Source organism: Aotus nancymaae, unplaced genomic scaffold (assembly GCF_030222135.1).
Source record: "Aotus nancymaae isolate 86718 unplaced genomic scaffold, 86718_ANA_hifiasm-v0.15.2.pri h1tg000076l, whole genome shotgun sequence".
NCBI lineage: Eukaryota > Metazoa > Chordata > Mammalia > Primates > Aotidae > Aotus > Aotus nancymaae.
In genome coordinates, this window is record NW_026988491.1 from 20,945,926 (window position 1) to 20,972,537 (window position 26,612).

The 26,612-nt window shown below is 53.9% G+C and overlaps 1 protein-coding gene across 2 annotated transcripts in view; it reads right to left on the minus strand.

Annotated features, from left to right (window-relative positions):
- The window catches only part of CELSR1 (cadherin EGF LAG seven-pass G-type receptor 1), a 177,214-nt gene that overhangs the window by 73,875 nt on the left and 76,727 nt on the right, over positions 1–26,612 (minus strand). For both annotated transcript variants that reach the window (XM_064368229.1, XM_064368228.1), the window contains exons 3-4: positions 6,298–6,520; positions 1,091–1,206 (exon numbers count right to left, since the gene is read on the minus strand). In XM_064368229.1, coding sequence (XP_064224299.1) covers positions 1,091–1,206; positions 6,298–6,520 — 339 coding nt within the window. The remainder of the gene's footprint in view (positions 1–1,090; positions 1,207–6,297; positions 6,521–26,612) is intronic.

A 26,612-nucleotide genomic window follows, 5' to 3' on the forward strand; every position in this document is an offset into this window, starting at 1 on the left:
ACTCCATCTCTACTAAAAATACAAAAGTGAGCCATGCATGGTGAAATGTGCCTGTATTTCCAGCTACTCGAGAGGCTGATGCATGAGAATCACTTGAATCTGGGAGGTGGAGGTTGCAGCGAGTTGATATTGCACCACTGCACTCCAGCCTGGGGGAAAGAGTGAGACTCTGTGTCAAAACAAAAGCAAAAAAAACCTCATGTGTGCCAGAAAAAACAGAGATACACCCACTGGAAATTTGGAGAAATGTTCTTTTCTAACAACTGGAATAACATGCTTAATGGCCTTGTCAATATATATATATTTTTTTAAAGAGACGAGGTCTCACTATGTTGCCCAGGCTGGTCTTGAACTTCTGGGTCAAGCGAGCTGCCTGCCTTGGCCTCTCAAAGTGCTGGGATTACAGGCATGAGCCACCTTGCCTGGCCAGCCTTATCTCTCTGTCTCTCTCTCTGTCTGTCTGTCTCTCTCTCTCTCTCTCTTTATACACACACACACACCTACATACACACACATACACATTTTTAAGATGGAGTCTCACTCTGTTGCTGAGGCTGGAGTGAAATGGCACAATCTTGGTTCGCTGCAACCTCAGACTCCTGGGTTCAAGTGATTCTCCTGCTTCAGCCTCCCGAGTAGCAGGGATTACAGGCATGCGCCATGACACCCAGCTAATTTTCGTATTTTTAGTAGAGACAGGGTTTCACCATGTTGGCCAGCCTGGTCTTGAACTCCTGACCTCAGGGGATTCACCTGCCTCAGCCTCCCAATGTGCTGGGATTATAGGTGTGAGCCACCGCGCCTGGCCGGCAATAATATTTTTAATCTAGAGATGTATTACACTTAATTTAATGATTCTTTGGTTTCTGAAAACATGGGCCAGATCATTCACATTTCCAGCACTATAAATAACACTGCTATGAACATCGTTGTGCACTTTGGATTTCTTCGGTAAGACAGATTCCTCGACCTACAACTGAGGGATGAAAGGGTAAGCAGCTTGGAGGTGCTGCACAGGGCCAGGGTCGTTCTAATGCACAAAGCATCTGTGAATTGCTCAGAGCTGCCCTGCCTAGGGAGAAGGCCCCACCTGCAGAGAAGGTGAGCTGCACCTGCTCGTCCACGACCTCCAGGGCAATGAAGTCGTGCTTCTCGTTGAAGCGGCCATTGTAGAGCAGCAGGCCATTCCTTTCCTGGGTGGCAAACCTGCGGAGACAAGCAGAAGCACATCACAGGCTGAAGACCCCAAGGTCAGAAGCCTCCCTAGGAGTGACAAGCCCAGCCAGAGGAGGACGAGCGCTGGTGACCACGATTCAGGAAGAAACGGCCTCAGGCACGCATCCTTCCCAGGGAAACAGAAAGCCCATCAAGCTTGATGAGCAGCATTCTTTTCTGGAAGTAGCAAACCAGAATCCATGGGCAATCTGGATACTACAGCATGTAGAATGTGAACATATCCCATTTGCGGCCAGTCACAGTGGCTCACGCCTGTAATCCCGGCACTTTGGGAGGCCGAGGTGGGTGGATCACATCAGGACATCAAGACCATCCTAATATGGCAAAACTCTGTCTCTACTAAAAATACACAAAATTAGCCAGGCGTGGTGGTGCGCGCCTGTAGTCCCAGTTACTTAGAAGGCTAAGGCAGGGGAATTGCTTAAACCAGGAGGCTGAGCCAAGATCGCACCACTGCACCCCAGCCTGGGTGACAGAGACTCCGTCTCAAAAAAGAAAAAAAAAAAAGAAAATATCCCATTTGCACAACATGCTATAAGCACGGCCCACAGCCAGGACACCTGTTACAGATATGTTTGGACAGAAAGCATGTGCTGTACATTTTCTTTCTTTCTTTTTTTTTTTTGAGATGGAGCCTTGCTCTACCATCAGGCCGGAGTGCAGTGGCGCGATCTCGGCTCACTGTAATCTCTGCCTCCTGGGTTCGAGTGATTCCCCTGCCTCAGGCTCCCGAGTAGCTAGGACTACAGGAGCCCACCACCACGCCCAGCTAATTTTTTGTATTTTAGTAGAGACGGGGTTTCACCATGTTAGCCAGGATGGTCTCGATCTCCTGATCTCGTGATCTGCCCGCCTCAGCCTCCCAAAGTGCTGGGATTACAGACATAACCCACCGCGCCCAGCTAGCTGTACATTTTCTGCTGCTGTGAATAGATCCCCTCATGTGTGCCAGGGCATGGGGACGTGGTCCTTCCCACGTGGGGTTGATGCTGTGGAAGGACCCCTCTTAGGGCCTCTCCCCCGTGGCACTCAGCCACAACAGCATCTTTTTGCTCCCAAACATGAGCTAAAAGGACCCCATGGCCTTTGCACCACTGCCCCTTATGCCAGAAACAATCTTCCCAAGCTTTGCAGATCGCTCAGGCGTCAACCAAGCTGTGCCTGCCCTGACTCATTTTACTCTAAGTTGCCCCACCTCCCATCAGCCTATGACATCACTCAGTTCATTTCTGAAATCACGCTGCTGGCTCACTGGTTCATAAGAATGTAGGATGCGTAAGGGGAGGGACCACAGCTCTCATTCAATGCTGCATCCCAGAGCCCAAAGAATCTGGTCCATATCAGCACTTAACACGGGATGTGTGAATAAATGAAAAGACGAGGGCCGGGTGCAGTGGCTCACACTTGCAATCCCAGCACTTCGGGAGGCTGAGGCGGGTGGATCACTTGAGGTCAGGAGTTCAAGATCAACCTGACCAACATGGTGAAACCCCGTCTCTACTAAAAATACAAAAATTAGCCGGGCATGATGGTAGGTGCCTGTAATCCCAGCTACTCGGGAGGCTGAGGCAGAAGAATCACTTGAACCCGGGAAGCGGAGATTGTAGTGAGCTGAGATCGCCCCACTGCACTCCAGCCTGGGTGACAGAGCGAGACTGGTCTCAAAAATAAATTAATTAATTAAAAAGAAAGGACCAGGCATGAATGAACAGCTGCCTGAATATGAACAGGCCTGTCAGAACTTAGAGCACGCAGAGCAAAAAGCTACCTGCTCCAGCAGGAGATCATCACATTTTCAGAAATCCTTCTCCCACCCAGGGGTCCAGGCAGGGGGTCTTCAGATCGAAATCACCACAATACCACCCTCACCTCGCTGCTTTCAGAGAACTTGGCAAACCTCCTGAGTGAGCTTGGGACTGGTTCCTGAGCTAGCTGGGTGTTTCCACCAACAGAGATCAGCAGCCGGAACTCCCCCTGACTTAAGGTTGGTTCATCCATTTTCCTGCAGCAGGAATGGGCCTAAGCCAGCCTTGAGCATCTGACCTCAGCCTTTCTCTTGGGTTAAAATCGATGGTTTCAGCTGGGTACAGTGGCTCACACCTGTAATCCCAGCACTGTGGGAGGCTGAGGCAGGTGGATCATCTGAGGTCAGGAGTTTGAGATCAGCCTGGCCAACATGGTGAAACCCCATCTCTACTAAAGATACAAAAAAAAATTAGCCGGGTGTGGTGGCCCGCGCCTGTAATCCCAGCTACTTGGGAGGCAGAGGCACAAGAATTGCTTGAACCCAGGAGTTGGAGGTTGCAGTGAGCTGAGATCACATCGCCACTGCACTCTAGCCTGGGTGACAGAGCGAGACTCCGTCTCAAAAAAAAAAAAAAAAAAACACCACACACAAATAAAAAAATCTGATGGTTCCCAACTGTCCCTCGAACCCCCTCTAGAATCCCAGCAGGAACTGATGACAAACACCAAAGAAAGCACGCCGGCACAGCACACTGGATGCCTGGGCACGGAATCGGCAGGGATAAGAGTTTGTTTTTTTGGAGACAGAGTCTCGCTGTGTTGCCCAGGCTGGAGTGCAATGGCACAATATCAGCTCACTGCAACCTCTACCTCCTGGGTTCAAGCGATTCTCCTGCCTTAGCCTACTGAATAGCTGGGATTACAGGCATGTACCACCACACCCGGCCAATTTTTGTATTTTTAGTAGAGACACGGTTTCATCATGTTGGTCAGGCTGGTCTTGAACTCCTGACCTCAGGTGATTCACCCACCTCGGTCTCCCAAAGTGCTGAGATTACAGGTGTGAGCCACTGTGCGGGCGGGGAGAAGAGCTCTTTATGAAGACTGGGACCAACTCAATGCAGGCTTGTTTTCCGAGACCCAGCCCCTGGGTCACACCTGATTCCCTTTGGTACGTTTCACTTCTGTGCTTTTCCCTTTGGACCCAGATGGGGACTGGTGGGCGGGGTCAGTGTCAAACAGCCCTGCACGGCTCCCCGGGCAAGCACCCTCCACCGCTGGGGATGGAGCAATAAAGATGAGACCTAAAGCCGAGCGGAGGGTCGGAAGAATGCAAGCAGAAAGAGGAAAGGCCAGAAAACAGAAACCGAGGGCCCGGAGAGGGGGCCCGGGGGAAGTGGGAGGAAAGAACAAAGAGCTGGGTGGATGACAGGCAGCTGGGAACGGAGCCCGGAGCCCACTTGGGAGCCCGGGCACTTGGCAAAGAGAAACTAGAAAGAGGAGAAGGGGCCGTGAAAGAACCCACCTGAAACAAAAGCAGCGAGGCGCCCCCCAACCCGGCCCCTCGCAGCGGCTCTCAGAGGCTCAAGAGGGCCCCACCCGCAGCCCCACGGCTCCTGAAGTGTAACTGCCCTGGAGGCTTGGGAGGCATCTTATGATTTTGCTTTTAAAGGCATTCCCTGAAAAACCCTCAGTGATTTAGCATCAGCTCTGGTTGTTCAGCCACCGTCACATACAGTTCATAAATTGCTGTCCAGTGCAATAATCTCACAAATACAAAATCTGACAAGCAGCAGCATAGCGTTCTCTTGTGCACACATTTAATTAAACGTTATTGCAGGTGGAGAGGAGAGTGGTGGTCACCAGAAGCTGGGGAGGGCGCAGGGAAGGGCTGAAGAGAAGTGGGTTAAGGGATACAAAGACACAGTAGAAATAAATTTATTTTGTTGTTGTTTTGGGACGGAGTCTCTGTCGCCCAGATTGGAGTGCAGCGGCATGATCTCAGCTCACTGCAACCTCCACCTTCTGGATTCAAGTGACTCTTATCTCAGCCTCCTGAGTAGCTGGGATTACAGGTGCCCACCACCACAGCCGGCTAAATTTTGAACTTTTAGTAGAGACAGAATTTCACCATGTTGGCCAGGCTGGTCTTTAACTCCCAACCTCAGGAGATCTACCCGCCTCGGCCTCCCAAAGTGCTGGGATCACAGGCGTGAGCCACTGCGCCCGGCTAGGAATACATTCTAGTATTCAATAGCATGGTTGGGAACATAGAGTTAACAATAATTTATTGTGTATTTCCAGAAAACTAGAATAAAAAAGTTGCAGTGTTACCAATACAAAGAAAACAGAAATGTTTGAGGTAATGAATTTCCAATTACCCTGATTTAATCACTACATATTGTATAAGGTTATCAAAATATCACATACACCCCCACAATATGAAAAGCTACTATATATAAATTTTTAAACTTTTTTTTTTTTGAGACGGAGTTTCACTCTGTTGGCAGGCTGGAGTGCAGTGGCGTGATCGATCTCGGCTCACTGCAACCTCCGCCTCCGCCTCCCGAGTAGCTAGGATTACAGGCACCCACCACCACGCCAGAGAAGAGGTTTTGCTCTTGTTGCTCAGGCTGGAGTGCAATGGTGCAATATCGGCTCACTGCAAACCCCGCCTCCTGGTTCAAGTGACTCTCCCGCCTCAGCCTCCCAAGGAGCTGGGATTACAGGCATGCGCCACCACGCCCACCTAATTTTGTATTTTATGTATTTTTTTTGAGACAGAGTCTTACTCTGTTGCCCAGGCTGGAGTGCAGTGGCGCAATCTCAGCTCACTGCAACCTCCACCTCCAGGGTTCAAGCAATTCACTTGCCTCAACCTCCTTAGTGGCTGGGACTACCGGCGCGTGCCACCACACCAGCTAAGTTTTTATTTTTAGTAGAGACGGAGTTTCACCATGTTGGCCAGGCTGGTCTCAAACTCATGATCTGGTTTGGGATCCACCCACCTTGGCCTCCCAAAGTGCTGGGATTATAGGCGTGAACCACTACGCTCGGCCTAATTTTGTATTTTTAGTAGAGATGGAGGTTTCATTTTGTTGGCCAGGCTGGTCTTGAACTCCTGACCTCAGGTGATCCACCTGCCTAAAGTGCTGGGATTACAGGTGTGAGCCACCATGTTTGGCCTGGAAGTACTCAACTGTCAAAGGCCATGTGTGGAGGACACAGACATCACGATCTCGAAGGACGGGAGCATGGAGACAGCTCGCCCCTTTCCTAAAGGGACCCATGTGATGCAGCGGGAGGCACACTCACGTGAGGGAGACGGTGAAGTGGAAGCGCTGTCTCAGGCCCCGGAAGGTAACAAAGGACCGGGGCGGGAAGCTCCTGGTGGTGACCTCGCAGTAGGGCCTCTCGTACTCGCCGGAGGGACACACGCAGTGGAAGCCGCCGATGAGCAGGTTCACACAGGTGCCCCCGTTCTTGCACACCCCGTTGGCACAGCGGCCTGAGCGGGCGTCCACCTCGCAGTGCTCTCCTGCGGGGTGAGAGGAAGACACCAGAGAGGAGGTTACTGAGCAGCCATGGAAGAGCCCACGGGCCCCTCGAGGACCCCAGGCACACCCCAGCCACAGAGTCAGCTGCTGAAAGAAAACCCGACTGACTCCGGGTCAGGGCTGTGATGTGAACAGAAACCCCCCCAGCTCTTGGGGACTTGCCCAGAGCTGTGCCAGAGATGGCTGCACCCAGCTTCCGGTGGGCAAGCCAAGGATGGTGGCCGATGGGGAGAGGGTTCCAAAAAGCACTCCTTGGGGTCAAAGAAAATGCAGCAACGAGCCCTTCCCAGCCTCCAACCCTGTTGTGAGCACCCTGCGGGCTGAGCTGGACTCTTTCAAGGGGCGCGCCAGAAACAGACAACAGGGCCTCACGCCCCTCCCCACGCCTGTGCCCATGTGATGGCAGAACGTAGGGAGGCTCGTCGGAGATTTGGAGCATGCCGCCATCACACGGCCCAAAGGCCACCTCTGAGCAGGCCGCCTGCCCTGCCTGCTGCCCGACCTCTCACCCCACACACAGACCCCTCGCACTGTCTGGTCACCCCTGGGTTCCAGCTCGGTTCTAATCTTGCCCGTCTCGCCCACCAGCCTGTGAGCTCCTGAAGGGCAGGCACCACCCTGCTCTGATGTCCTCCCCAGAATTTAAACTCCTCTGTGACAGGAAGATTCTGGAAGCTTTCCTGGAGAAACCAGCAGGGCGGCCCATAGCACACTGCCTTTGTCCCCTCCCCATCGGCCCTCAGACCACGAGTGCTCAGAACCTCATTTGCTGGGAGGGTCTCATGTTCGTCCTGCTTCCAGCCAGTTGTTCCTGGACTGGCTGCTGCATCCTCCTGCAGCCAGCGGTGTGGCCGGTGACACTCCCGCCCCCAGATGGGGACAGTGGCCTGCAACCCACGCAGCCCATGCTGCCTCCTCTGGGTTGTGTGGTGAACACTGGCCAGAGTCTCCTCTCAGACCTTCAGGGGCTTCCAACGGCCAGAAAATTTCCAGCAACATTCTCTCCCAGTTACAGAATTTTAAATGAATGCATTTAAAAAAAAATTACATTCACATACTAAACAAACAAAAAAACAAAGGCAAAAGTATGGCGTGGGCCAGGCGCCATGGCTCATGCCTGTAATCCCAGCACTTTGGGAGGCCAAGGCGGGTGGATCACCTGAGATCACGAGTTTGGGACCAGCCTGGCCAACATGGGGAAACCTGTCTCTACTAAAAATACAAAACTAGTCAGGCGTGGTGGCATGTGCCTGTAATCCCAGCTACTTGGGAGGCTGAGGCAGGAAAATCTCTGGAACCCAGGAAGCGGAGGCTGCAGTGAGCTGATCGCACCACTGCACTCCAGCTTGGGTAACAGAGCAAAACTCCATCTCAAATTCCAGTATTCCATCAGAGGACCACATCTAAACATACATCGCTCACATCCAATCCATGAGCATGTGGGCCATTTACAATTCTTTTACGGCAAGTGACTTTTCAGTAAACGTTCTCCTATAGAAACCTTGGTGTGCTTTAAGACTCTCTGGAGAAAATCTCTAACACTGCTGAGTCAAAGGTCACACATGAGTGACACTTTTTTTGGAGACAGAGTCTCACTCTGTCACCCAGGCTGGAGTGCAGTGGTGATCTCAGCTCACTGCAATCTCCACCTCCCTCATCCAATCCATTAGCCACCATGCCTGGCTAATTTTTGTATTTTTAGTTGAGACAGTTTTCACCATGTTGGCCAGGCTGGTCTCAAACTCCTGGCCTTAAATGACCCACCTGCCTGAGCCTCCCAAAATGCTGGGATTACAGGTGTGAGCCACTACCCAGCCCACAAGTGACTTTTTTGGGTCTTTTTGAGACAGAGTCTCACTCTTTTGCCCAGGCTGGAGTGCAGTGGCACAATCTCAGCTCACTGCAACCTCTCCCTCCTGGGTTCAAGTGATTCTCCTGCCTCAGCCTCCCAAGTAGCCGGGATTATAGGCGCATGCCACCACACCTAGCTAATTTTTATTTTTAGTAGTGACAGGGTTTCCCATGTTGGCCAGGGTGGTCTCGAACTCCCGGTCCTGAGGGAGCCACCCTGCTTGGCGGAACTCATCTAAACCTAAGTACTCCCTAAAGGGCCATCTCCAGATACAGTCACATTGGTGGGGGACAGGGCTTCAATGCAGACATTTGTGAGGGCACAATTCTGTCCACAGCAGGTATGTATAAGACAACTGGCAACTTTAAAAGACTAGACACTGAACGTTAAACTTTAACACCCACTTTTAAAACTAAAAAAGGAACCAGGTGCTGTCAAGGGTGGGTGCTGAGGTATACCCCACACCATTCCCCTCCAAGACTGGGCTCTGGGGTGTGGATTGCTGATGGCTCCTAGCTGAGAACCTGCGCTCAGATTCTACCTCCTGGCCCAGTTTCACTGCCCTCACTGGGGCGGCCCCCATCCAGGGATGGGCAGCGTGGACACAGTGACCATCAGACGGCCCCACGCAGGCCACCCCTGAGGGGCCGTCCCAGCTCTGCAGCACACCGTGGGGTGCCCAAGGCCTGGTATACCTGCTGGGCAGCCGGCCTCCCCCTGCCCAGGCCCCTCACTGCCCCCAGACGTAGCTCCTGAAACCCCCCACACCTGCCGCCTCCTAAGCTGGGGCCTGGAGTCTGTTTCTCAGGGAGGCCAACCTCAGCCACTGCTGATTTCAGTGAGTTCAGTCCTTAGTTTTAGGAAAGCGATCCCCCAAGGGAATGCTTTGAATGAGCTTTTGAGGAACAGATGAAGCTGATTTCTAATGAGGGTAGCAGTCATCAGAAGCGAATGGTGCTTCTGGAGAATCCAGTTCTCCCTCTGCTTCCCCCAGGCATCTCCCTGTCTTCAAGACCAGGTAACACCTAATACCGTGTAACTGGCTAAGCCAAGGTGACTCCAGACTCCAGTACGGGAGCCGTCTCAAAAACGAGCAGGGCTGAAATTGCTGACCTTTTGCTGAATTTCACGAACCTGCAGAGCCTCCACACCAGTAACCCCGAGGGCCTGCAGGCAGCAGAGCTGATGCCCAGGTCAGAACCAGGCACAGGCCAGGGGGTGCTTTCTCCTCCACCCCAGGAGTCAGGGCAGGATCCCACCTACCTGTTCTACACTGGCAGGGGCTGCCCCCAGGGAAATGGGAACAGAGAGACTTCCCATCCCACTCAGAGTTAAAGCAGCCGGAGAGGAGGCAGCCCCAGACCCTCATTCCCATCACCCGTGGAGGCTGTCTAACCTCCTACCACTCCCCACTACTGGGGGTTAGCCCACCACAGGTGCTGCACCCCGCCACCCTGCGGGTGGGCTATGTGCACATACACACTTGCACACATGTTTGCACAATGCTTTTTTTTTTTTTGAGACAGAGTTTCGCTCTTATTGCCCAGGTTGGAGTGCAATGGCGCAATCTCAGCTCACCGCAACCTCCGCCTCCTGAGTTCAAGCGATTCTCCTGCCTCAGCCTCCCGAGTAGCTGGAATTACAGACATGTGCCACCACGCCCGGCTAATTTTGTATTTTTAGTAGAGACGGGGTTTCTCCATGTTGGTCAGGCTGGTCTCGAACTCCTGACCTTATTCACACACGCACACTCACAATGTCTGCCACATGTACACACGTATCCATATAATTTGGCATACTTTTGTCTTGGTGTTAACTTTCTATGCTCGCTCCAGTACAGTATCTGTTCACACAGGTGCTCACACATACACACAGGTTGACACACCCTCGCATGCACCTCACATCCTGTCACACACAGATGCATACTTGCACGCCCACCCGCACACTCACTCACGCATGCAAGCCAGTGTTCATGGCCACCTGTCCAGCTGGGCGGCTGGCCTTTACAAATCCTGTGCGTTCACAGGAGGCATGAAGCTTAAGGTATATTTCTCCTCCCTTGCACACTTCAAATTATCTTGTTTCTACTTTTTAAATATGTGACATTTGGGAACTTTCCAAGTTCCAGCCAGCGGCCAAGCAGAGCACACTCTGGAATAACAAAGCCGCCGTGAGGGGATGAGTGTACTTACCCAACCAGGACGGCAAACAAAGGGGCCGGTGGGGCCCAGCCCTGCCCTTCCCACACCTGCCTCTGCCTGTTCCCGGTACTAAGAACACAGGCTGGGCCTGGGGCTCAAGCTCTCCCAGAGGAAAGGGAAGCCCAGGCCCCCGACCCCCACTCGGCTTCCTGGTCCCACCTGCCCTGGGTTGGAACTCACACTCCCTTCATCCAAGGGCTGGAAGGCTCGGCTTCTCACCTGCAGCCTGGGATTTCCTCTAAAAGGCCAGGGAAAGGCGGCCCAGCCCCGAGTGAAGGCAGCGCTTTGTCTGTATCTGGAAGGTTTGAATTTGAACTTGCGCAGTGGCATACCTGCTTCCTTGTTTTGTTTTTGTTTTTGTTTTTGTTTTTTTAGACAGAGTCTTGCTCTGTTGCCTGGGCTGGAGTGCAATGGTGTGATCTCGGCTCACTGCAACCTCCGCCTGCCAGGTTCAAGCGATTCTCCTGCCTCAGCCTCCTGAGTAGCTGGGATTACAGGCATGCGCCACCACGCCCAGCTAATTTTTGTATTTTTAGTAGAGACGGGGTTTCACCATGTTGGCCAGGATGGTCTCGATCTCTTGACCTCGTGATCCACCCGCCTTGGCCTCCCAAAGTGCTGGGATTATAGGTTTGAGCCACTGCGCCCGGCCGTTCCTGCTTCCAAATTTAATTTCCAGTGGCCCCCAGCATCCTCAGGCTGCCCCGTGAAAGGGAGGGTGACAGACACAAACTAGTCCTGCCCCCCGAGGGAGGCGCCTGTGCAGGGACTGGAGATGGACAGGCGGCTGCCAACGCCCGTGAGAACGCAGTGAACCCAAGCACAGAAGTTCGTCCCTCGCCTGAAAGGTCTTGCTCCTTTCAGTATGTCGCAAATGAAATGAATCTCCATGGAGTTGTTGGTTTGCTTTGCTTTTTTACTGAGACGTTGTGTTTGCTTAGTTTTTTGTTTTCATTTTCAGAAAGTAGCTGTATGCGTTTCCCGTGGCTGCTGTAACAGATGACCCCAAACTGGAGGCTTTGAACTACAGAAATCCATCCTCACAATGTGCAGGCCAGGAGCTAGAAATCAAGGGATCATCAGGGCCCAGCTCCCTCTGGAGGCTGCGGGGTGGGTCCCTCCTGCCTCTCCCAGCTTCTGGTGGCTCCTGGCGTCCCTGGCTTGTGGCTGTTATAGCTCCAATCTCTGCTCTGTTCTCACAGGGCCATCAAATCTCACTCTCCTTCCTCTTATTAAAGACACCAGGCCGGGCTCAGTGGCTCATGTCTGTAATCCCAGCACTTTGGGAGGCGGAGACCGGTGGATCACCTGAGCTCAAGAGTTCGCTAGCCTGGCCAAAGTGGTAAAGCCCCGTCTCTATAAAAAAATTAACTGGGTGTGGTAGAGAGCACCTGTAATCTCAGCTACCTGGGAGGCTGAGGCAGGAGAATCCTTTAAACCCGCAAGGTGGAGGTTGCAGTGAGCCAAGATCGTGCCACTACAGTCCAACCTGGGCAACAAGAGCGAAACTCCATCTCAAAAATAAAAACTAAGGCTGGGCGTGGTGGCTCATGCCTGTAATTCCAGCACTTTTGGGAGGCAGAAGCAGGCAGATCACCTGAGGTCAGGAGTTCGAGACCAGCCTGGCCAACATGGCAAAACCCCATCTCTACTAAAAATATAAAAAATTAGCCAGGTGTGGTGATGCATGCCTCTAGTCCCAGCTACTTGGGAGGCTGAGGCAGGAGAATCTCTTGAACCCAGGGGGTGGAGGTTGTAGTGAGCCAAAAATTGCGCCATTCCATTCCAGCCTGGGTGACAGAGCAAGATTGTCTCAAAAAAAGAAAAGATAAAGACACCAGTCATTGGATTTAGAGTCCACCCTAAACCCACCATGACTTAATCTCAAGGACCCAAATTAATTACATCTGGAAGAACCCTATTTCCAACTGAGGTCCCATGATGAGATTCTGTGTAGAAATGGATTTTGGGAGCTACTACTGAATCCACTCCAGCGGCACCCCCATGTTTGTCCTGCAACCAAGTACATTCTGGCCTCTACAAGCCCGGTGCCCTGCGAGCAGCAGCGCCTGGCTGGCGGAGCCTTTCCCGCGGATGCTTCTGAGGTGGAAGCGTCCAGGACTCGCCGGGCGCTGCTGTCCCTGCTTGCAGGAGACGGTGCTCCCAGTCTTTAACAGCTCATCCTCCACCACCCAGCCAGGGAGAGACGGTGCCCCCGCTGCAGCCCCTCCTGCCTCCAGCAGCCCCCTGCACGGCCACCGGCCCCCTCGCCTCACGGCCCCTGTGCCCACCCCACAGTCTCCAGACCTACATGTCCCTTGCATCACAACGGCAGAGTGCTCCACATCACCAGCCTCACCACGTGTCAGTCCCACTGGCTAGAATCCCAGTGCTCCATAAAGACCCCAGCCTGAGGCTCCCAGGGCCCAGCCCTAGCCAGGTGCCCAGCCCCCTCCACACCACACTCACTGGCCTGTGCCGGCCCCACTGTCTCCCTCCTCCCAGGTTGCTACTCATGGCCCTGTGCGTACTCTGCAGGTGGTCACTTTTGTCACCCAGTGAGAGATGTCCTCTCTCCTGGTCTCTGCACATGGCTTTCCAGTGCCTGGAGGCCACCTGAGTCCCTGACTATGCCTGTCCTCCGCCTCGGGCACTCCCTTCTCGGGAAGCTCGGCCCGCCTGCCTGCTCAGGGCACTCCTGGGGGCTCTCATGGACCCCAAATCTCTCCTCTCTGCCAAGTACCCCGCCAGCTCCATGTCCAGCCCTGCCTGTGTGACCGTTTCCTTGCTGGTCTCTCTCCCCAGCTCTGTGCAGGAAGTGACAGGGTCTGTTTGGGGCCAGTCCGAGGCTGGCAGGCACATAGTGAGTGCCCAATACATGCCTGGTGTGTGCAGGGCATACGCTGAGCACTTGGCAAGGAGGGTCGCCTGGGGAAAGCCGGGTCCCCACCGAAGCAGGTACTGACAAATGCTGGAAAGTGAAACGAAGTCATAAAATGCCAGGATTTCCCCAGTTCCAAGCCAAGCACTTAACCCATGAAGTCACAAAACCCACATAATTCACGTATTTGATTCAAATAGTGCAGGAAAGGTGTTGATGTAATGAATTAATTTTATAGTTAAAACTTTTTTTTTTTTTTTTAAATAAAGGGCTACAAGAACTGTGAGCAACTGGGTTTTGGATGAACCGGACCAGCCTGGGAAGGCCCTGTCTCTGGGTTCCTTAGGGCTGACTCCCAGCACCTCCAGCCATAGTGAGAGTGTTTACAAACGGGGCCAATTCAGGATGCCCCCCGGGGTTGGTGGTTAAGCACTTGCAGCATAGCACTGCTCAGAAGATAAAGTTAAGGAAAGCCTGAATGGCACACAGTACTGTTCACAGGCAGCTGGAGGGGCTGGTTGTTAGCATGGGTGATTACAGTGCTGTTTAAACAAGGTATCTGGAGGGGCTGCTCCCCACCAATCCTCAGGGGAATCTCAAATTGGCTTGCATTTGTAAACCTCCCACCACCACTCAGTTGAAGACAGATGTGATATGATAGTTTTTAACGCTAAAAATCACCTAAAGGTAAATAATTCGGGTCAAATTTAGTGAGCTCTGTGTATTTTCTAATACAGCTTTTATAAGACATACTCTTTTAAAAAAATCCATGTTCTCAGATATGCTATCAGAATTTAACTTTATCTTTCTTTTCCTAAGAATTCTTATTCAGAATAAATTTGGTGTTCCCTTGACACCCTAGGATTTTGCTTGGAGTCAAAGGCTTGCCGAGTCATTCAAATCTGGGGAGAATTCCCCCGTACTCTGCACACCCCATTACAATGGAAGCCTCGCCTGCCACACCAAGGATAGAGTCTACTGGGCAAACTGATTGCTGTGCTCAGTCACGCATGAGGCCCCCCACAACTCCCCCTCTCCCCATAGGAGGGACGCAGGGCTCAGCTTCCTGGTTATGGCTGTAAATGTGGAGCCCCATAGAGAAAAGCATTTTTTTTTTTTCAATAGAGATGAAGTCCCACTCTGTCGCCCAGGCTGGAGTGCAGTGGCACAATCTCAGCTCATCACAACCTCTGCTTCCCAGGTTCAAGCGATTCTCCTGCCTCAGTCTCTGGAGTAGCTGGGATTACAGGCGCCCACCATCACACCTGGCTAATTTTTGTATTTTTAGTAGAGACAGAGTTTCACCATGTTGGCCAGGCTGGTCTCGAACTTCTGACCTTAGGTGATGTGCCTCCCTTGGCCTCCCAAAGTGCTGGGATTACAGGCCAGAAAAGCATTCTTAACTACAAAATAAAAGCTCCCAGGAGCCAAGGCCCCTCCAGCCCTCAGGGCCTCACGCACCTGCCCCACCACTGGGCACCTGTTCCACACCAGGCTTGGGGCTGGTGCACTGCCCTCCCTGCCTGCCCAGAGACCCCAGCACCAGAGCCACCAACCCTCACAGCCTGAGGGGCTCCCATAAAAGTCCTAGCTTCACAGGGCTTTGGCAAACAGCTCACCTGCCGCAGGAGGGGCCAGGTGCTGGGTGTGCCCCTGGTCTGTGAACAAGAAACGGGGTGTCCAGAGGGCCTCCGAGTCATTACATGGAGGCTCTGGCAGGGGGCCAGGAAATACCGGGCATGGAGGTCGGGGCAGAGTCCCACACAAGGGGATGCTGATGTGAACCCCTGGCTCAAGAGCTCCAGAACCTGCCCTGAGGGGCTGCTCCAAGAGCCGGGAGAAGAGAGGGTCCCAGGGTGCACCCAGAGAGGGGCGCACACGGGAAGGGCTGGGACCTGCGGGAGGTCTGGGAACGCACTGGGAACGTGCCCCAGGAGTGGAGGGGGCATGTAAAGACTGACCACTTAGGTTCTTAAATAAATAAAAAGACAATTCCTTTCTGGTCCTAAGAAACAGCTAAGGGCTTTGAACCAGAAAAACTAGAATTTCCAAAGGCCGCAATGGTGAAACTTAAGCACTTTGAAGCCTCAGTTTATGCAGCATTAAAGATCAACACGAAACACAAGAAGAGAGAACAAGGAGTGAGTGGAAGGGCCGGGAACAGGAACGCCGGACAATTTCAAAGTCAGGCCGTTTCACGCAAATGCACAAAACCTGAAGCCAACTCAAAACCCCATCAAAGAGCTCAGTCCTAACCCTGGATGTGAGGATGCAGAAGGCACAGTCTTGAGACACAACCCAACAGCGTGGCTCAGGTCAGGAACTTCACTACCAGAGAAAGCACAAAGGCAGGAGGCAAAGAACGTCACAGCGTTCCTAAGAAGAAAAGCGTATGTCGGAAATTATAAAACACCACATGGATTTGCCCATCTGTTCTTCCATTCACTCATCTGCCCATCCTTCCATACACCCACCCAGCCACTCATTCACCCACCCTCCACCCTTCCATCCATCCATTTACTCACCCACAAATCCATCCAATGATCCATTGTCCATCACCCACCCATCACACCTCCATCCCTCCAACCCCTCATGCATCAACCCACCCATCCCACGATCCATCATTCATCCATCTATCCATCCTTCCACCCACTCATCTGCAATCACCTGCCCACCCGGCCTTCCACCAACTCATCTATCTATAAACCTGCCTGGTCTGGGCCATCTTTAGGCACTGGGGTTTTAAGAGTGAACAAAACAGATGCCTGCCCGCAGGGAGTTTCCATGTAGGTAAAAATATCAGATGTCCAGAAAAACACAAAAATACATTAAGAGTCTTACAACAGATGGAAAAATGGAGGGGGACGCTTTGAAGGGGTGCTGGCATTGAGGTTAAGGGGAGAGGACGGTCAGGCTGCAGAATTCAGGCAGAGCAGCCATCAAAGTCCGGTCAGGATCAGAGAGTGTGGGCACTGCTGGGGCTCCTGACCAAGCCCTTTACACCCCACCAGATTCCAACCAAACCTGAGAAAGTACCTCTAGCCTCCAACATACACGGCTCACGTGCTCACACACACTCGCATGCACATCCGCACATTGGTTCCCACCGCAGAGCAGTGGAGACAAAGCCCTCACCCTTTCCTGTTCCAAAACAGGACAGTCCCACACCAGCGAGGCCCTGCTGGGCACAGGAGCTGCGCAGAGAAGCCCAGGCAGCTGCAGCCTGGGGAACAGGTACAGCAGTCCACGGCCAGTCAGCACCTGCCTCTTCCTGGGGACTGCAGAACCCCTGTGGCAAGCAGCCCCAGGAAGAAACCAGCCCAGCAGAGGCCCCAGCGGCTGGGGCCTCTGTCCAGCAACAGAGCTGTAGAGGGCGACGTGCTACTAAGCCGGCCCTGCCGGGCAGGCTGACAGAAAGACAGAGAGACAGAGGGACAGATAGAAAGGGCAGGGCCACATGGTGCTCTCTGACCCCGGCTATCCCCAGGTGCACATTTGGGGATGAGGACATGAGATGCACTCTCCCAGCAACCTCCTCCAGAGGTGAGCATCGTCATCAACATGACCTTCCCTACAAGGCCGGCCTCAGCACCTGGCTGCCCAGATGAGTGCATGAAGGCTCAGAGCAGTGACTTGTGCTAGCTCACACAGCTGCATGAGTGGGAGTGGAATTAAGTCTGCATCCACCTTAGTGGGTCCAGAGAATGAGTCCACCTCACTGCCTTCCCTGGACAGGTGCCCCCTCCGAAATGTCCCTATAGGAGGGGCCACCCAGAGGGGCAGGATTGCAGGGGCCTCAGTACCCCGTTCCAAATCCCCACGGCACCGCTGTCAAGACAGAGGTTTCCTGAGCAAGATCCTGGCTGGTGCCTCAGTTTCCCCAGCTGTAACTCCATCCCCTGAGGAAGGGATTTCTGCCTCTCTTGGCCGGGAGCATTCCCCAGCACTAATAGGCTGGTGTGGGGAGAAAAGCTCATTTGGAACGGCTGTGAGCTATGCGTCTGCACAAGGGCGAGGTTACTATTACTGGTCCCCGTTCCTCACTGCCTTCCTGAGACTGGAGACCCCCTCTGTTCGCCCCTCCCTGTCCCACACCCTCTCCTCTTCCCCAGCTCCCACCGGGAACTGCTGGAACCACTGCCTGTGAGCCCCCACGCCTGCCCCTGGGTTTCATGCTTTGACTTTCTCACCTCCTGGTGACTTGCTCTGCACCTGGAATCCCTCCCAAGTCACACCTACAGGCAGCCCCGCCCCACCTGGCAAGGCTACCAGGAAAGGCCTCAGCGGGAAGGCCCAGACCCCCACTCCCCAAGGAGGGAGCTGGGAAGGGGGAGGCCAGCTGAGCCCGGCGCTGCAGAGGCGGCTTGTCCAGGGCTGGCCTTCTCTGCATGACTTCATTCGTGTCTTTGAAGCAAATTCTCACATCTCCATACACACCCATTAAAAAAAAAATAAACGCATTCCAGCAGCAAAGAAAAATGATTCCCACTGATCCACTGGTTTGCAGCGACTCTTACGGGAGTCACCTACATGCCGGGGGCTGGAAACCCTGCCGAACCTGAAGGGTGGGTGCACGTTTTACCGCCTCCCGGCGCTTGCAGCTCCAGCAGCACACAGGCGCCGCTGGCCCAGGCAACCCCAGCCTGGAATCAGAGGAGGGGCTCCCTACAACCTCCCTCTCCAGGACACAGATGATGGGGCAAGACTAGCAAATAACCCATCCTGTGGTGGGGTTACATGGTGGCCCCCAAAAGGATGTGTCCACATCGTAATTCCTACACCCTGGGAATGTTACCTTATATGACAAAAGAGGGAATGTTACTTCTATGGCGGAAGTGCCTGGTGCTGCAGAAGCCGCACAGAGGGCTGGTCTTCTCTGCATGGCCAGCCCTTAACGATGAAGTTAAGAATCTTGAGATGAGGAGATCCGATGAGCAGGTGGGCTCCGTGCAATCACAACATGAATTTGCGTAAAATGAGTACGGAGGGAGCTTAGAAATGAGAAGAAAGGCCGTGCAGAGGGAGGCAGAGCCAGAAGCCAGGCAGCCACAAGCCAAGGCCTGCAGCTTCCAGGCACTGGGGAGGCAGGGGGGCTCCTCCCAGAGCCGCCGGGAAGCAAGGCCGGCCCTGGCAACACCTCGATTTTGGCCTTCCAGCTGCAGAACTGAGGGAAGGCATGGCGGCTGTTTTCAGCGCCCTGGTTTGTGATCACTTATCACAGCAGCCCTAGAGAACGAGGCCCAGAACACACCGAGGAAACCAGCCAGAGTCAGCAGGAACCCTTTTCTGGGGTCAATCCCCTGAGGAAGCAGCCCCCTGAAACCTCCCAGTACCTCCCAGAGCCCACAAAGACCTGGAGCCACCGGAGATCAAACACCCCTTACTCCCCGGGCTTTTGTGGCACCTGGAAGCTATCGCCTGAGGACCTGCTGTACCAAAGGAACACAGCGTCTCCTGGGCCCAAGTAGACTCTGAAAGTCCTGGTTGCCAAGACTGGTGGGGAGGGCAACCCCAGGGCTCTGGATACCACCACACCTGGTCCTTGGCACCTGGGGTACACACAGCTGGCACTTAGGGGGCGGTCAGCCCTGCTGACGACCAGGCCATGAGTGTCCCCGTGGCCCCAGCACCACCCTGGAGTTTAGAATCCCATCTCAGCTCCCCCTGCAAAACACCTCCAACCCCCTCAAAACAAAGCCAGGGTCCTTCCAAGCCAGGGGGTGGGCCAGGGACGTGGCCCTCTTCAGAAGGACATTGGTGGGAGCTCAGGAGGCCTTCAGGACCCGAGATGAGGCAGACTGGTGGTGGGTCCTGTCCAGAGCAGCCGGGGCCAAGCCAACACTCCTGCGTCCTGGGGTAGGGGACATAGCCTTCATGCTGCCCTCAGGCCCAGCACATGCTGAGAAGACAGTGCCACGGTGGGGCAGGCAGGGCTCCCCTGTGCCCTCCAGGCCTCAGTAGTTGCCTTTTTTATTTTTTGAGACAGAGTCTTGCTCTGTTGCCAGGTTGGAGTGAAGTGGCGCGATCTCAGCTCACTGTAAACTCCACCTCCTGGGTTCAAACGATTCTCCTGCCTCAGCCTCCCGAATAGCTGGGATTACACACATGCGCCACTATGCGCAGCTAATTTTTTTATGTTATTTTTTAGTAGAACCAGGGTTTCACCATGTTGGCCAAGATGGTCTCAATCTCCTGACCTCATGATCTGCCCACCTCAGCCTCCCAAAGGGCTGGGATTATAGGTGTGAGGGTAGTTGCTTTTCTCCAGGGACCATGCGGGTGGGCACAGCGTGGAAACAGCCTTGTCCACAGAGGGTAGGGTTAGGTGGGACCTGCGGGTGGGATGGGCCTGGGTCCTGAACCCAAGGGAGAGGGTGCTGTGCAGCCTGGTACCCCACTGAGCACTTGGCTCCTGGTGGTAGGGAGAGGGCCGGCCCCACCATGCCTCGGAGGGAGGCAGGCTGGGGTCCTGGATGTAGGGTAGGGTCTGGCCACGCTCCTGCTGGGCACAGAAAGACAACTGAGGAAGGTGAGCCAGGCAGCTGAGCACAGCAGGGCTGGAATGGGCGTGCCCAGCACGTTATCAGCACACAGGGATGAGTGCCAACTGCGAACAGCAGCGTCCCGGACTCAGCTGGAATGCTAGTGAAAGCCCCACTCATCATGGAGAAAGGCTGCTTAGCACCCTAACGCTTCAAATTCCCCTGCACACCAGTGCGGGCCAGGACAGAAGTGCCCTGGGACAGATCAATGTCCAGAATAAGCCAGCACGAATTCTTAATTCATCACTTGGAGTTGGGGGGAAGGAACTGCCCTCATGAATACAAAGTCTACCCCCATTATGCCTGGCCAGCTCCATCTGATAAGGGCAGCCCCACCACATCCAGCCCTGGCAGGCCTTAGGTGCGCAATTAACCTGGCCCCCAGCCCCCAGGAGCAGGACAGAGGCGGCTTTGTCCATCCACACCAGAGAAGGCTTGAAAGTGGTGTCCGGCAGGGGACCGATAGCAGAGAACACTCTCTCCTGAGGCTGTCTGGGTCACTGCTCTCAGGGCAGAGGCTCAATTCCGACTCCCCAGCAGCTCCCGGCAGCCCTGGGTCCAGGTCATGGCCAGGCCCCCACCACAGCACCGAAGGTGAAGCCTGATCACTACTCATGCCTTTGACAAATATTTACCAGGCACCGACTGAATGCCAGGGTTGCGGTTAGCAAGATAATGGACCCCAAAAGGTGTCTACATCCTCATCTCTGAAAGCCAAGGATGTGTGACCTCACATGGCCTAAGGGACTCTGCAGGTGTGACTGAGGATGTTGAGACGTGGCGGTCATCCTGGAGGACCCTGTGGCCCAAAGTCATCACCAGGAACCTGGTAAGAGGGAGGCGGGAGGGCGAGAGACAGAAGGTGCTGCCGTGGTGGAAGCAGTGGTCGGAGTGGGGGAGGAAGGCACGAGGGGCCGAGGAAGTTGGGGAGGCAGAGCAGCAGCCTCTTCCCAGGGCTTCCCGGAGCAGCCTGGCCCAGGCCGTGACTGCAGGTTCCTGTCCTTCAGAACAGCAAGAATGAATTGGTGCTGCGTTAGGTCCCTTGTGTGTGGAAATGTCCCAGCGGCCATGGGAGATGCATGCAGGGGTGAGTGAGCAAGCACAATTTGCCTCCAAGTACAGTAAGACGCCTGAGCCACCTCAAGAGCACTGCAAGGGCTAACCGCCAGTAAATGGACAGTTTGAACCCATTCTTCCATCTTTCAGAGTTTGTTTCTCCTGGTCTCCCCCACTGATATTCATCCAGCACACCTGCTCCTGGGTCAGTCTTCCTGGAGCCTTCGACACGCGAGCCCAGCCCGGCGCTCACGGAGCCTGCACTCTCTGCAGAAGCGGCATCCCTCCAGCACATACACAGACGCTCACGGCCTGCAGCCAGCCCGGCCAGGCAGCCTCATCTCCCCTCAACAGCGCAGACAGAGAAGTCATGGGAATGTTGTGCTTTAAACAACAGCCAGGTTTTCACTGCGTGTGGCTTGTCTTCCACCCACTTTTTTTTTTTTTTTGAGACGGAGTCACTGTCACCCAGGCTGGAGTGCAATGACACGAACTCGGCTCACTGCAACCTCCTCCTCCCGGGTTCAAGCGAGTCTCCTGTCTCAGCCTCCCGAGTAGCTGGGACTACAGGCGCCTGCCACCACGCCCAGCTAATTTTTTGTATTTTTAGTAGAGACAGGGTTTCACTGTGGAAGCCAGGATGGCTCCAGCCACTTTTCTAACTGTAGGAAGACGTTTCTGTGCAGACATTTGTTTCCGACTCACATTCTATACCCAGGTCAGCTCGCCCAACTCGCCCAACTCTAAGCTGTCCAGGTGGGACGTGGAGAACCCTCTGCTCCTGTTCTTAGCATTCGCAAAGGTAAACACACCAAACAGAAACCTGTCTCCCACCCCGCAGCAGCCTGTGGCCCTAGCCGACACGGGACAGGCAGGCCAGGGAGAAGCGCCAGAGGCCAATTCCCAAACTCCTTAGCTCCCCAGCTGAGGAGCACCCAGTGCTGAATTGTGTCCCCAGAAAAATATGCTCAATTCCTAACTCCCAGAACCCTTGAAAGTGACCTTACTTGAATAGGGTCTTTGTAGATATGATAGTTAAGATGAGGTCATCAGCGTGGGCCCTAGTCCAGTGACGGGTGTCCTTACAATTACAGGGAAACCTGGACAGAGACAGCCGTGCACAGGAAGAACGCAGTGTGAAGACGGAGGCGGAGACTGCAGTGACGCATCTGTCAATCAGAGACCACCCGGGGCCCCCACAAGCTGGAAGACACCAGGAAGCATCCTCCCCTAAAGCCTTTGGAAAGAGCACAGCCCTGCAGGGACTTTGGTTTTGAACTTCTGGCCTCCAGAACAGTGAGACAATAGGTTTTTTCTTTTCTTTTTTTTTTTTTTTTTTGAAACAGGGTCTCACTCTGTCTCCCAGGCTAGAGTGCAGTGTCGTGATCTCAGCTCACTGCAACCTCCACCTCCCAGATTCAAGCAATTCTCCTGCCTCAGCCTCCCAAGTAGCTAGGATTCCAGGTGCTCGCCACCACACCCAGCTAACTTTTATGTTTTGTTTCTAGTAGAGATGGGGTTTCACCATGTTGGTCAGGCTAGTCTTTTTGTTTTTTCTTTTTTTTGAGATGGACTTTCATTTGCTCTCGTTGCCCAGGCTGGAGTACAGTGGTACGAACTTGGCTCACTGCAACCTCCACCTCCTGGGTTTGCCACTGTAACATTTCCACACACGAGCGGCTTAAGCAGCATGAATTCATTCTTACTATTCTGGAGGGCAGAAGCCCTGCAGTCAGTGTGCGGGCAGGGCTGCTCTGGGAGGCCCTGGGTAGGGCCTGCTGCTCTGCCTTCCTCAGCTTCTGGAGGCCACCCGGGTTCAACTGATTCTCCTGCCTCAGCCTCCCACGTAGCTGGGACTACGGGCACCTGCCACCATGCCCAGCTAATTTTGTATTTTCAGTAGAAATGGAGTTTCACCATGTTGGCCCGGTTGGTCTTGAACTCCTGACCTCAGATGATCTACCTGCCTCAGCCTCCCAAAGTGCTGGGATGACAGAGGCTAGTCTTGAACTCCTGACCTCAAGTGACCCATCCACCTCATCCACCCAAAATGCTGGGATTACAGGCATGAGCCGCCGTGCCCGGCTTGAGACAATAGATTTCTGTCGTCCTCAGCCACTCAGTTTGTGCTGACCAGTTACGGCAGCCTTAGGAAGCTCACAGAAGCCAGATGAGGACTGCAGGGCGAGTGTGAGGACTGTGCTGGGTCCCAGTGCAGCTGGGCTGTGCCTGCACACTCCGTGCAGGACACTAATTCTGTTTATCGAAAGCCCCAACTTTGGGGAAAGAAATTTCGTGGAGAACAGGACACATCTGGCTAAATTTACCCACACCCCAATCCCCCAGCATGATTTTAATAGAGAGCTGAGTTGCCTAGAAATGAAATAATACCCCCAACTTTACAAGAACGTACCAGAGACATGGTGGATTTCAAAACCTGTGCTATGCAGAAAAAGCCAAACGTAGCCGGGTGTGGTGGCTCACGCCTGTAATCCCAGCATTTTGGGAGGCTGAGGCTGGTGGATCACGAGGTCAGGAGTTCGAGACTAGCCTGGTCAACATGGTGAAACCCTGTCTCTACTAAAAATACAATAATTAGCCAGACCTGGTGGCCTGCGCCTGTAGTCCCAGCTACTCAGGAGCCTGAGGCAGGAGAACTGCTTGAACCCAAGAGGCAAAGGCTGCAAGGCTGCAGTGAGAAGAGAAAGTGCCACCGCACTCCAGCCTGGGTGACAGAGCAAGACTCCATCTCAAAAAAAAAAAACAAAAGCCAAATGCAAGAGACCTGAGAAGCCCCCAGAAGAGAAAACTTGAAGTATCCTGAATATCTGAAGACCATATTTTCCTAAGAAAGGATTCTGTTTCTGCTTTGAGATTTTAATTATAGGTTATGTAATGATTTTCATTTTGAATGATAATTAACTCTCGGGTTTCAGGACTAATGCAACTTTACTAGGGATACTTGGGAGTGAAGCTTTAATCCTGTAAGCCTCGTGAGCACTGGCCCACCTTCGACCCTGTGCCGAGCTAACGTCACTCTGCTGGGTGAAGGCACAGCTCACCACAAACGAGGACCTTATCTGAAAGTGCAGAATTTGCAGGCTGGGACCAATGAGTGCATGAGCGTATTACATGAAGACGGAAACCACGCAACTCTGATGAGAACCCAAGATAAAACGCACAGCTGGAATGACATACACGTTTTACAACAGAATCGGAGAAGGGCCAGAATTTATTTTTAAGATTTTTCCCGTAAGCACACAGATGATATTTTTACTCCAAAAATTTCTCTGTCCTTGAGCCTACACAGAACGTCCCTGGTCCCAGGAGGCCCTCGTAGGGACAGCTGGGGACTCTGACCTACAGAGGGGACCCTCACACAGGACAACTGTGATTGTCCCAGCCTACGGAGTTGGTACAAAGCTCAAAGCCAGCAGCACTGATGTGATCCCAAGTGGCTACTCACCTACCAATTCCGAAACCAAGCTAAGGCCCCAGCTAGGGAGCACCCAAAACCCCAGAAATTCAGCACGGGGCCCAGGGACAGCCCCGACTGGCAGGCTTTGAGCTCAGCAATCTAGAAAAGACTATTCTCCGCTGGGTGCCGTGGGTGGCTCACATCTGTAATCCCAGCACTTTGGGAGGCTGAGGCGGGCGGGCGGATCGGGAGGTCAGGAGTTCGAGACCAGCTTGGCCAACATGGTAAAACCCTGTCTCTACTAAAAATACAAAAGTTAGCCCCGTGTGTTGGCATATGCCTGTAATCCCAGCTACTTGGGAGCCTGAGGCAGGAGAATTACTTGAACCTGGGAGGCAGAGGTTGCAGTGAGCCAAGATTGTGCCACTGCACTCCAGGCTGGACAGAGCGAGACTCCAACGGGGGGAGGTGGGTTGGGGGAAGATGATTATTCTTGAAGCCCCAGGGTCCTAAAAGCAGGGATCAAGAATAAACTCGACCCTAACAGAAGCCCCAGACCACTGGCACACATGGGAGGGGCGTCTGGGTCTGCCTTTACCCAGACACGAGGTTAGTGAAAGTGACGTGTTGCCTTCCACCTCCAAGACGTTCACCTTGCAGAAAAGCCCGCCCTTCCTGTGCTATCAGAGCTGCCACTCAGGAATGTGCCCCATGCGAAGATGAAGGCGTTACTATGATGACAAATCACCCGCTCACAGGGTGGAGAGAGATGAGTAAGGGAAGCGCGTCCTGGGAATGCCAGAGGTTGGGAGTCCATGCTCCGGCTCACGGCTGTGACCAGCACAAGCGGAGACTGGCGTGGGAGCTTAGCCGGTGCTCACACAGCCAGGACAAAGTCAGACATACCTTGGCATCCCCTGGAAGGTACAAAGGAGACAGGGAAGGGAACACATTCTTGGAGAGTCCCATTCCTTCCAGCTCAGTACCGGAGGCAGCACAGGGGCACTCTGACCACAGCACAGAATGAATGGCCAACCCTGAGGGCATTTTCTCTGGTCTACGACGAGGGCGGAGGGGGGTGGCGGGACAGCCAACCCCGTCTCATTTGCACATGGTGCCCGCTGCAGGCTGGTGCCACGCCGGGCCATGGGCATGTGCTGTTGGGCAGAGGGCGCTGCTCTCTGCATCTAGTGCAGAGGGAGAAAGGTGACGATGACAAGCCAACACCGCCACAGGGGTGGGGGCTGCAGGGAGGACAGAGGAGCGGGGTAGGGAGGGAACATTCAGGGAAGACCTGGGGAAGGTGTGCTGGGGGGACAAGCGTGATGGTGAGGGGAGCTAGCATGCTTCCCGAGGGCCAGAGTGACCTGAGCACGGGGAGCCACGGGTGAGGCTAGATCTCCGAGTGCACTCTATACTGGAGCACCAGTCACCCCAGGAAGGCTTGAACACGGCACTGATGCGACCAACATGTGTTTTACCAGGTATTCTGGGCACTCCAGGAAGACGGGATCATCAGGGCAGGAGGGGGCAGCAGGGAGGGCGGGAGGAGGCCCCACCAAGGTGATAACATGATAATGGGACGGCAGCAGAGGGAAGAGCTAGGCTGGGGAGGCAGAGTCATCAGGCTATGTCGAGAGACAGAACGTGGGGCTGGAGCATCCACCATGAGCCTGTGGAATGAGATGAGGGACAGGGAAAGGAAGCAGGATCGGAGCAGGGAGTATCTGGAGCTGGTACGGGGACCAGCTGGTACCCTCCAGGGACCAGAGGCAAGAGGCTGGAGGTCTAGAGCATCTGACCCTCCCGGGGGTTTGTGAAACTCACCTCTTGGCTGGGTGCGGTGGCCCACATCTGTAATCCCAGCACTTTGGGAGGCTGAGTCAGGTGGATCACAAGGTCAGGAGTTTGAGACCGGCCTGACCAACACAGTGAAACCTTGTCTCTACTGAAAATACAAAAAACTTAGCTGGGCATGGTGATGGGCACCTGCAATCTCAGCTATTCGGGAGGCTAAGGCAGGAGAATCAGGTGAACCAGGGAGGTGGAGGTTGCAGTGAGCAGAGATCACACCACTGCACTCCAGCCCAGGCGACCGTGTGACACTGTCTCAAAAAAAAAAA